The sequence below is a fragment of the Oryx dammah genome, unplaced genomic scaffold, assembly GCF_014754425.2.
Source record: "Oryx dammah isolate SB20612 unplaced genomic scaffold, SCBI_Odam_1.1 HiC_scaffold_5, whole genome shotgun sequence".
Classification (NCBI taxonomy): domain Eukaryota; kingdom Metazoa; phylum Chordata; class Mammalia; order Artiodactyla; family Bovidae; genus Oryx; species Oryx dammah.
In genome coordinates, this window is record NW_024070189.1 from 104,682,131 (window position 1) to 104,694,394 (window position 12,264).

At 44.6% G+C, this 12,264-nt stretch overlaps 1 protein-coding gene across 15 annotated transcripts in view; it reads left to right on the forward strand.

The window, feature by feature from the left end:
• The window catches only part of OBSCN (obscurin, cytoskeletal calmodulin and titin-interacting RhoGEF), a 211,153-nt gene that overhangs the window by 33,847 nt on the left and 165,042 nt on the right, over window positions 1-12,264 (forward strand). For 11 of the 15 annotated variants that reach the window (XM_040241284.1, XM_040241286.1, XM_040241289.1 and 8 more), the window contains exons 9-10: window positions 7,194-7,469; window positions 11,073-11,348. The exons of 2 other annotated variants lie outside the window; for them this stretch is intronic. In XM_040241284.1, coding sequence (XP_040097218.1) covers window positions 7,194-7,469; window positions 11,073-11,348 — 552 coding nt within the window. The remainder of the gene's footprint in view (window positions 1-7,193; window positions 7,470-11,072; window positions 11,349-12,264) is intronic. 2 more of the 15 variants (XM_040241287.1, XM_040241290.1) reach the window with 2 other exon arrangements.

Sequence of the window (12,264 nt, forward strand, 5' to 3'; positions counted from 1 at the left end):
GGCCGGGGGCCAGAAGGTCTCCTTCCGCCTGGACGTCACAGGTCAGTCCTGGAGGAGGGCGCTGAGCTAAGCCATATGCAGGTGATGAGGGGACCCGTTTCCAGCCTCACCAGACTTGTGTGCCCTTGCCTGTGACCTTCATCTCTCAAGGCTCCCTGTCTTCCGTGTCCTGCACGGATACCCATGTGAGCCTGGGGGGGAAGACTGGGGAGGGTGTGCCTGGAGAAGTGTGGCTGTGTCTCTCCACTTTTTGCATTCAGTAAGGCTCGGCCGCAGTGTCTTAGCATATGCCCTGAGTCTTCCTGTTCCTAGTGTCGATACTTTGGGACTGATGTAGACCTAGAGATACGTGACTCTCCTCCCATCATATGTCTTTCTTGACAGCCACCACATGCCCTAATCTGACACCTCATACAGGTTCTTCGTTTGCCTGAGGTGATACAGTTTCATTTTTCCCGGATTAGGGGAGATACTGGTCACACAGTCCTACTTGAAATTCAATTTTTAAGTTTCTGGATGGTCCTTCCTTCCTTTTCCCAGATGTAGAGGTCCCAGTTGCCTGTAGGTACCAAGAAATTGGTCCATGTTTTCTCGTCACCCTTGCAAAGAGAAGAAAGGAAGGATGATTGGTGGAGAGTCACCTGTCTTATTTAGGGTGGTCTTCTTATATCAGATGTGATTTTGCATTGTCTGCAAATGATTTGGATGTTCTGAGTCAGTATTCCCCTTGGCATTACATTGACAAATTTAGGGATGGAAAGGAAAAATTTGCTTCTGCTACATTAGTAGGCTTTGCTAATGAGGAATTACTGTCCTAGCAGCCTCTGACCAGCAAAGCAGTCTTTTATTTTGTTCTGTTTTCCTAATGGTGTTTTGCTGAAAGTTTTAATTTTTGTTTCAGGTTTTAAGGATTCGTTAACAAAAGAAACCACTTGTTATACACAAATACACAATTTCGATATTTAATAGAGAATTATCTGTCTTACTTTCAATAAGAAGAAGTGAAATCGCTCAGTCTTGTTTGACTGCTCTTTGAGACCCCATGGTTCCTCCATTCATGGGATTTTCTAGGCAAGAGTACTCGAGTGGGTTGCTATTTCCTTCTCCAGGGGATCTTCCCAACCCAGATATCGAACCTGGATTTCCTGCACAGCAGGCAGACTCTTTACCATCTGAGCCACCAGGAAAGCTCAATAAACAACTTTCAATAAACAACCATTACAAGAAAAGAGAAATAGAAGAGTAAAGGAGGGTAACAGTACATACATCACCAAATTGTGTTTTTACTGACATCCGGACTCAAACAGCGCTAGGAAATCCCATTTAACAGTGCTCTCAAGTCTCAGTTGGGAACATGTCTCAGGCAGCTTATCTGCTCCATGGGTGAGGCTTCAGATTACAGTTTGGGGGTTCCCGTTTATAATGCCTGGCTGCAAAGGAGTAAATTGCAGCTTTGGTTTTATGTTAATCATGTTTTACAAAGCTGTTTTGCAAAGCTTGGAAGGTTGTTAAACTTCGGCCAGACACCCTCCAGGGCTCAAGAATCCCTTGATCTGCCCTCTCTCTTATCTATGGTGCTGCTGGGCTTGTACTCACATCTGACACATAGTCAGGCCTATGTCTGGGCAGGTCAGAAGCATGGTCAGAGGTCTACTTTGCTTTCTTGTCTTTGAAGCCTGAACTAAATTACTTTCATTTAATTTCCCTAACAGATGGTCAGTGAGTATCTCTGTTTCAGCCATGAAGCAGAAGAATTGGAAGACAGCCTTCCAATTCTTAGGCCGTCTAAGAACTGGAAGAGAGCCTTCATGTCGAATAGGGGTGGGCCGCCATCCTCCATTCACTTGTAGGTCTGAACATCTAACACTTTTTGAACATGGCAGATAGGAAGATTTGTGGGTGTGTGTATATACCCCAGACCCCACCATGCATCCTTGGAAGATGTGGTTTTCAGAGCATGTTAGAGTATTCTAAGGTAAAAGCATTGAGCAGTTGTGAAATGTGGCTAAATCCTAGTAAACTATGAAAATGGGCACGAGAAGATAGAGAAGAGTTGAAGAGTTGCATGACTTGTCAATCAGTAGGACCAATAATGATAAGTTTTCTCAGCCCCATAGTTCTCTGGTAAACTGTACAAAACGGGAAAAGTATTCTTCCATGCTTGTGGATTTGGGCCTAGAGAAAGATAAAGGAGATAGACTCTGTAACTCTCTCCGTGAACATAACATCAGTACCAAAATCACACAAGAAAGGAAGGAAGAATGAAATTTGAGACCAGTGTGCTATGAGTAACAAGGCCAAAACTGTAAATTAAATGTTAGCAGAAGGAATTCAGCGATGTATCCAAGGGTTAGAGATCACTGATGGAAGTCCAAGTCCAGGATTGCACTTTGGAGTTAACCTTGACAACGTTAATAGATAGAAAGCTCGACTTTGAGAGACTGAATGCAGACAGACATGATTGTCTCCATGAGTACAGTCAGTCTTGGGAGATTGTTCCTTTCTAAGAATTTGTCCATGTCTTCCAAGCTGTTCATTTTATTGGCATACAGTTGCTTGTAGTAGTCTCTTATGATCCTTTGTATTTCTGTGGTGTCTGATGTAACTTCTTCATTTTCATTCTGATTTTATTGATTTGATTTTCTTGATGAATCTGGCTAAAGGTTTACCAATTTTCTTTATCTTTTCAAAGAACTAGCCTTTAGTTTCATTGATCTTTGCCATCATTTTCTTTGTCTCTTTTTCACTTATTTCTACTCTAATCTTTAGGATTTATTTCTTCTTTGCTAAATTTAGATTTTGTTTGTTCTTCTTTCTCTAATTGTTTTAGGTATAGAGTTAGGTTGTTTATTTGAGATTTTTCTTTTTTTTTAATTTTTTTTACTTTACAATACTGTATTGGTTTTGCCATACATCAACATGAGATTTTTCTTGTTTCTTGAGGTAAGACTGTATTGCTATAAACTTCCCTCTTAGAACTGCTTTTGCTGCTTCCCACAGGTTTTGGATCATTGTGGTTTCACTTTCACTTGTCTCTAGATATTTTTTGATTTCCTCTTTGATTTCTTTACTGATTCATTGGCTGTTCAGTGGCATATTGTTTAGCCTCCATGTGTTTCTATTTTTAATAGTTTTTTTTTTCCTTGTAGTTTATTTCTAATCCCATAGCATCGGTATTGGAAAAGGTGCTTTCAGTTTTGAAATGCTTTCATTGAAAAGATTATTTCAGGTTTCTTAAATTTCCAAGGCTCATCTTGTGGCCCAGCATATGGTCAATCCTGGAGAATGTTCTGAGTGCACTTGAGAAGAATGTGTAGTTTGGTGCTTTTGGATGAAATGCTCTGTAAATATCAATTAAGTCCATGTGGTCTAATGTGTGATTTAAGGCCTGTGTTTCCTGTTAATTTTCTGCCTGGATGATCTGCCCATTGACAAAAGAGGTGTGTTAAGTCCCCCACTATTATTATGTTACTATTGATTTTTCCCTTTATGGTTGTTAGTATTTGCCTTATATATTGATATGCTCCTATGTTGGATGCATATATATATACAATTGTTATATCTTCTTTTTAGATTGATCCTTTGATCATTAGATTAGATGAGCTGGTTGGATGGCATCACCAACTTGATGAACATGAGTTTGAGTAAGCTCCGGGAGTTGGTGATGGACAGGGAAGCCTGGTGTGCTGCAGTCCATGGGGTCACAGAGAGTCGGACACAACTAAGCGACTGAACTGAACTGAACTTTAATCATTATGTAGTGTCCTTCTTTATCTCTTATAACAGTCTTTATTTTAAAATCTGTTTTGTCTGAGCATGACCACTCCAGCTTTGTTATGATTTCCATTTGCAGGGAATATCTTTTTCCATCCCCTCACTTTCAGTCTGAGATGGGTCTCTTGACAGCATATGCACGGGTCTTGTTTCTGTATCCACTCAACCAGTCTGTGTCTTTTGGTTGATGCATTTATTCCATTTACATTTAAGGCAGTTATCAATATGTATGCTCCTGTTCCCATTTTCTTAATTGTTTTAATTTGTTTTGTAGGTCTTCTCCTTCTTTTGCATTTCCTGCCTAGAGAAGTTCCTTTAGCATTTGCTATAAGGCTGATTTGGTGGTGCTGAATTCTCTTAACTTTTTCTTGTCTGAAAAGCTTTTGATTTCTCCGTGAAATCAGAAGTAGAGCCTTGCTGTGTAGAGTATTTTTGGTTATAGTTTCTTCTCTTCCATCACTTTAAGAGTGTTGTGCTTCTGTTGTCTAACCTCTGGTGGATGAGGCTATCTAAGAGGCTTATGCAAACTTCCTGATGGTATAGACTGATGGTGGGTAGAATTGGGTCTTGCTCTGGTTTGCAGGGCAGCGTTCAGTAACTTCAATCCGCTTGTTTGCTCATGGGTAGGTCTGCGCTCCCTCTCTGTTAGTTTTTGACCTGAGGTGATTCTTGCCTTGTATCCGCGGGCTCTAGGGTAGGGCTAATGGCAAAGACCTCCAGGAGGGCTCACGCCTGCAGGTACTTCCTTGGACAGCTGCTGTCAGTACTGTTATTTCCGTGGTGAGCCACTGCCAACCCACACCTCTGCAGGGCACCCTCTAATGCTAGCAGGCAGGTCTGGTTCCATCTCCTGTGGGGTCACTGCTCCTTTCCCCCGGGTCCTGATATGCCCAGGATTTTGTGTATGCCCTCCAGGAGTGGAGCTTCTGTTTCCCCAGGGCCTTTGGAAATCTGCAGTCAAATCCTTCAGGTTAGATTCCCTGGGGATTAGTAGTCTCCTTGGCAGATCCCAAGGGTGGGAAGCCTGATGTGGGGCTCAGCACCTTCACAACAGTGGGAGAACCTCTGTGGTAGAATTGTTTTCTAGACCGTGGGTTGCCCTCCTGGTGGATATGGGATTTTCTTTTATCATGACTGCACCCCTCCTACCATCTTGTTGTGGCTTCTCCTTTGTCTTTGGACTTGGGGTGTCTTTATTGGTGAGTTCAAGCCTAGTCCTGCTGATGGTTGTTCAACAGTTGTGATTTTGGTTCTCTTCCAGGAGGAGGTGAGTGCACATCCACTCTGCTATCTTGACCTAATCTCCATGAGTACAAATCAGATGGTTGATTAAACTTGAATGTTATATACTAAGAAAAAAATGTTGATAATACTGATCACCAGTTCCTGCCATAAAATTATTAGCAAATGTATAAAAGTATTCTTTTTAAAAATTAACATTATATAATTCATTCAACAACAACAAAAACAGCAAGGTGTGTCTGGAAATATTTGATGTGAGAGATGATAAATGTGGGCTCTCCAACCACTGAGTTGAGTAACGAGGAAATAAAATCAACAGCAAACAGTTCTGAAAAACTCAAAGTGAAATTTGCTGATGATGTGATGATTAACTCAGACAATCTCAGAGATAAATTATTAGACTGTGTATAATTCTAGAGTAGAATTAGTATGTAAAAAATCAATATGCAGAAAACATTTCTGCCTACAAGTCCTGGCGAAGAATGCTTGGCATATGAAATTTGTGTGAAAGAGTTAGAGTAGTATAATTGTAGCATGAGTCTGATTTCAGGTCTGATAGAAGTTGCTAGGAGGATGTGTGTGGGGAAATTATTCAAGATTTTTGAGAGGCAGAGGTTGAAATAGATGGGTAGAAGTCTGAGGGATAAATCAAAAATTATTATTAAAAATCAAGATGGAACAAAATATGTTTCTGATTGTCAGATGAAAGAATAGCAGGCAGATTCCAGAGGTATGATACAGTCAATATGCTGTTTTCTTGAAGAATGTTCAGAGGGAGCATTTACTGGTAGCCAAAGCTGAAACTCCAGTACTTTGGCCACCTCATGCGAAGAGTTGACTCATTGGAAAAGACTGATGCTGGGAGGGATTGGGGGCAGGAGGAGAAGGGGACGACAGAGGATGAGATGGCTGGATGGCATCACGGACTTGATGGATGAGTCTGAGTGAACTCCGGGAGTTGGTGATGGACAGGGAGGCCTGGCGTGCTGCGATTCATGGGGTCGCAAAGAGTCGGACACGACTGAGCGACTGAACTGAACTGAATGTTAGAAATTATCATAAGGCTGCAGGTTTCAAGATAAGGGGATTCCAGTGCCGAGGAGCAGGATAGTGAGCTCAGAAACAGTTCCTTGCATGAATGGATTCCTGCACCAGCCATCCTCCTTCCCGACCTTCTGCATGTTCCATTTGTTACTCTGTGGTCTATCAGAGAAGTTGAGAAAGGATATGGTCTTCAAATATTGTGGTTGCATCACTGAAAACTATGCAGAAAACTTAAGTTGTAATAGCAATTCACACCACACACACAAGTAGACTTGTAGTAAATTAGAAACCTCAGCGTAAAAGGTAAAACCCAAAAGACCCTCAGATGATATTTTTAAAGATTTAAGGTAAGGAAAGATTTCTTAAATAGAACACAGTGCTCTACAATGAAAGAGAAGTTGTGAAAACTATTGAAAGGAAAAAGTTTGATTTATCAGAGGAATCGATCAAAGAGTAAAAATGGTAGTCACATAGTTGGAAAGATTCTTAAATCCTATGACGTTCTCTGGTGTTTAAATGGATAAGGAGCAGCCAGAGGTGAAGCAAGAAAAGAGAGAGCATACTATCGGTAGTTGTGAAAAGCTTTGAATAGTGTTCCTAGGAAGGAGAACACAGTCATAGTGAGTGAATCCAGTGCTAAGGGAAAAGGGGTTCAGCTTCCTCAGTCCCCATGTGGTGTAAAAAGAACCACGGGGAGGTGTAAGCACTCCCAGCAGATTGCCGTCAGCTGACAACAGGAAGAACAGGAAAGGATGCTGAACCAACTCCATGGACTGCCGGTGAAAAGCCCTGCATAATAGTAGGGAGAAGACTGTGGGTCCATCTAGGAAGGTTGGGGAACAGTTGCTTCATGACCCTGCTGAAGCCAGGAGCAGGGAGTCTTTTCCAATGGCTCCCCCTGGACCAGCTCAAAAGGACCCATGGGAGAATGCTTAAATTGTAAGTCTTTTGCTGAGAAACTCAGGTGTCCTCTTCAGGACACAGGGCTGGTGCCGAGTCAGCAGAAGTCTCCAGCCCCATTGCCCCTTCTCATCACCCCACACCCCACCTCCCCATCCAGGTCTTCTTTGCGCGGGGCTGCCATCCTGACTGAGACGGTGTCTCTGACCCCATGTATCCCGCTCTGTCCCCAGAGCCGTCGGTGGTGTTCGCCAAGGAGCAGCCGGCACGCAGTGAAGTGCAGGCCGTGGCGGGGGCGAGTGCCACGCTGAGCTGCGAGGTGGCCCAGGCCCAGACAGAGGTGACGTGGTACAAGGACGGCAAGAAGCTGAGTTCGAGCTCAAAAGTGCGTGTGGAAGCCAAGGGCTGCACCAGGCGGCTGGTGGTGCAGCAGGCGGGCAAGGCGGACGCCGGGGAGTACAGCTGCGAGGCCGGGGGCCAGAAGGTCTCCTTCCACCTGGACGTCACAGGTCAGTCCTGGAGGAGGGCGCTGAGCTAGCCTGTTTGCAGGTGATGAGGGGACTCGCTTCCAGCCTCACCAGATGTGTGAGCGCTTACCTGGTGCTTTTATCTCTTCATATCTGCCCGTCTCCCATGCCCCACCTTGACACCTGTCTGGGCTCGGGGTGGGTGGATGGAGAGGAGGGTGGGGGTTGAAAGAAGAGGGCTTGTTTCTTTCTACCTGTTTCCAGGCAGGGGGGCTCAGTCACACTGTCTTAGCATCTGCCCAGAACGATCCTGTTGTTGCTGTGTCAGGACCCTGACTCTCCCTGAAGCTTGGGGCTGGAGTAGATGTGGGGATGTGTGACTTTCTTCTCATCGGATGTCTTTTCTGACAGCCACCACTTGCCCTCATCCAGGACCTTGTGTAGATTCTTGGTTGGTCTGAGCTGTTTCAATTTGATGAATCCCAGATTCATCAAAAATTCATCAAAAATCATCATTTATTTTGTGGGGAGAGGGGAACATTGGCCACGTGACCTTGGAATTATCTCAGGAGTGAACTTTGAATGGTCAAATATTAGGTTTCTGGGAGGCCCTTCCTCCCTTTTGCTTGATGTGGAAGCTCTTACTGCCTGTAGGTAGCAAGAAATTGGCCCATGTTTTCTTGTCACGTCCTTGAAAAGGGAATTAGAAAGGGTGATATGTATAGTCACCAGTGCTATTCAGGGTGATCATCCTAGATAAAATATGGTTTCTCCACTGGCTTCAGAAGGTTGGATGACCCAGGTCAATATTCCCTGGATGTTACTGATGGGTATGGGAATGGAAAGGATAAAGGCACTCCTACCACATCAGTAGTTTTTGCTCATGAGGAGTCACTATCCTCACAGCCTCTGACTGGCAAAGCAGTCTTTATTTTGTTCTGTATTCCAAATGGTCAGTGAGTGTGTGTTCCTTGTGGCTAGAACATAGGATAGTCTAAGCAATCAGGTTATTCTTCTTCTGGGAAAAAATGTCTTCATGGGAAATAGAGGTGGGCTGCCATCCCACACTGACCCCTAGGTGCCAACACATATCAGTTTGGGAGCATGCCAGCGTAAGGTTTGTATATTCACAGGTTTGTACAGCCACTTGAGATCTCACATGGTTAGTTGTTTCAGAAAGTGTCAGTGACTATTCTAAGATAAAAGTATTGGAATATTGTAAAATGTGGCTAGATCCCAGGAAACTATGTGAAAATGGACAAAAGAAGATCGAGAAAAGTCAAGGAGTTGTATAACTTGTCAGTCGTTAAGACCAATAGTGAAAAGTCTTCTCAGCCCATAGTTCTCTGGTACACCGTAAATAACTACTTGGAAAGCGGTTACTCCATTCTTGTGAAGATGATCCTAGAAGGGAAAAAGAAAGTACCCTCTTCATGTACAGGAAAGCAACTCTCTTCATGTACAGGACATAACATCAACAAAAATCACACAGCGAAAGAAGAGAGAATGAAATTTCTGACCAGTATACTGTGAATATTCAGGCCCAAATCACAAATTAAATGTTATCAAAATGGATTCAGTCATGTATCTGAGGGTAGAGATCAGCGATCCTAGTCCAGGCTTGCACTTTGGGTTTAACTTTGGCCATGGTAATAGACAGAAAGCTTGACACTAAGAGATTGAATGAAAAAAGATGTCATCATATCCATGAATAGAGAATCAAGTGGTTGATTAAATGGGAGAGATAAACAGTTTGATAATATTGAACAAATAAATTCCTGTTTTAAAATTCTTAGTGAGCTATGTAAAAATGTTCTTTTTTTAATGTTGTAAACTTCCTACAAAACAACAGTAGTGACAGCAACATCCTGCTTAGGACGTCCCGGGAGATCTTTGGTGTGTGGGATGGCCCACTTAGGCCAGTCTAACCACCGAGTTCAGGAAGGAGGAGAATAAAACCACTGGCAAACAGTTTTGAAAAAATCAAAATCAAGGTGGAATTTGCAGATTGACATGATAATCAGCTCAGATAATTTCAATGATAAATTACTAGACTGTGTATGATTCTTGAGTAGGATTAGTGTGTAAAAAAATCAATATGCGGAAAACATTTCTACATCTGAGTCCTGGCAAGGAATGCTTGGAATAAGAAATTTGTGTGAAAGAGTTAGACTAGCACAGTGGTGCCACATTTCTATTTTCAGGTCTGATAAAAGTTGGTAATTTCCCCACACACTGGGGAAATTACATAAGATTGCATGTGGGGAAATTACATAAGATTCTTGAGAGACGAGATTGCAAGAGTTGGATTGAAATCTGGAGGGAAAAAATCAAAGATATTTATTAACAATCAAAATCAAACCAAATGTGTGTTTAGGGTGTTCGGAAGGAAGAATAACAGGCAGATTGCAAAGGCACTGTCCAGCCAATGGTTTGTTTTCTTGAAGAAATAGCACAGTGTGAGCATTCACTGTATCTAATGTCAGGGATTACCGTAAGAATGCAGTTTTAACGATCAGGGGATCCCAGTACAGGAATAGTTACCACATCAGAGCAACAGAACAGGGAGCTCGGAAGAGCTCTTCATAAACAGACTCCTGTGCCACCGCTCCCTACGCCTGTGTCTTCCGTTGGTTTCCATGTTGTCTGTTGGAGAGGTCGAGAAGGATGCTGTGTAGGTAAACAGTGCTTGGTCCGCTGAATCATATGGAAAATTAAATTGTACTAGCAATCCACGTAACACACACAAGTCACCTCATAGTGATTAGAAATCTTAGTGTAAAAGGTAAACCCCCAACCCTCAGATGATAAATGGTCTTCTTTGAAGACTTAGGGTAAGGAGAGATTTCTTAAATAGAACACAAATGATCCAGACTCCAAGGCCTATTGGACATTATGACACTGTTGGAAGGAACAGCTCTGGCTTATCAGAGGACTGAGTCAGAGAGTTAAAATGCCAACCACGCAGTTGGGAATATCCTTAAAACTTAGCTGTCTCATCATTCTCCTGTTTTTAAATGGAAAGGAGTGGCCAGAGCTGAATGGAGGAAAGAGAGAGCCTACTACGGGCAAGTGGGCAACAGGCTTGACTAGCGTCACCAACAAGAAGAGAACAGTGATGGCAAACCCAGCGCTAAGGGGAAGGGTGATCCGCTTCTTTATTCCTCAGACAGCGACACAGACAGCCATCAGAGTGTGCAGGCACTCCCAGCGGATGGCCACAAGTTAACAATAGTAAGAGCAGGCAAGGGTGCCAAGCCTGAGACGTCTTTGTGGACTGCAGGTGAAAACTTCCCCGCGTAACCACGGGGGAGATGGCAGGGCACCATATGAGAAGGTTGGGGGACACTTGCTTCATGACTCTACAGATGCCATAAGCAGAGGAGAAGTATTTTCCAGCAGCGCCTGCACCCTAAGACCAGCTTACAGGAGTCCATGGGAGAATGTGCCAATTGTGCCTCTCATTGCTGAAAAAGGCAGGGGGTCCTTTCAGGGCATCAGGCTGGTGCCGAACCTGGAGAAGTCTCCAGCTCTGTGCCTCCTTCCCACCCGACCACCAGCTCCCCATCCAGGTCGTCTTTGCGCGGGGCTGCCCTCCTGACTGAGATGGGGTCTCTGACCCTGTGTATCCCCCTCTGTCCCCAGAGCCGTCGGTGGTGTTCGCCAAGGAGCAGCCGGCACGCAGTGAAGTGCAGGCCGTGGCGGGGGCGAGTGCCACGCTGAGCTGCGAGGTGGCCCAGGCCCAGACGGAGGTGACGTGGTACAAGGATGGGAAGAAGCTGAGTTCGAGCTCGAAAGTGCGTGTGGAAGCCAAGGGCTGCACCAGGCAGCTGGTGGTGCAGCAGGCGGGCAAGGCGGACGCCGGAGAGTACAGCTGCGAGGCCGGGGGCCAGAAGGTCTCCTTCCACCTGGACGTCACAGGTCAGTTTGGAGGTAGTAAGTTAGCCTCATGTGGAGGTGATGGGATGGGCTTGCACCCCTGACAGACCCAGTGATCTTTCCCCTAGACTTCATCTCTTTTGGTCTTCTGTCCTCCCACCCCCATTTTCATACCCAAGGCTGGGCAAAGGGCGCTGGATGGGAGGGTGTGAACAGAAGGGAGAAGGATGTTCTGTAAAGCCAGAGTGGCGTTTCCACACAGTGATGCACGGTCGTCAGTTCCCAGCATCTGCCCAGGGTCGTCTGGGTGTTCCCTGGTGTCTGGGCCTCTGGTTCTGTCTTGCAGTTGGAGTCTGATGTAAACCAGATGCCTTTCAACTGTGGGTATGTGAATTTGCTCCTCTTGGCTGGCCTGACAGCTCCTAGATGCCCCACCCAGCAATGCGTGTGGGTTCACACTAGGAGAGATGGTTGAATTTCATCACACTAGGTGCAACACCCGAGAAGGTGATGGCACCCCACTCCAGTGCTCTTTCCTGGAAAATCCCATGGAAGGAGGAGCCTGGTGGGCTGCAGTCATGGGGTCGCGAAGGGTTGGACGCGACTAAGTGACTTCACTTTCACTTTTCACTTTCACGCATTGGAGAAAGAAATGCAACCCACTCCAGTGTTCTTGCCTGGAGAATCCCGGGGACGGGGGAGCCTGGTGGGCTGCCGTCTATGGGGTCGCACAGAGCCAGACATGACTGAAGCGACTTAGCAGCAGCGGCAGGTGCAACACTTGTACTTGATTTATCTCAATACTGAACTATGGATTACCAAAATTTTAAGTGTTCTAGACACTCTTTCTTCCTTATACATGGGATTAGAAGTTATCTGTGCATCTGCATATAACAAAATCTAGGTAATTTCAAAGCAAATACTGATTTTATTATGTCTTCTGTTAGAACATTCTGAG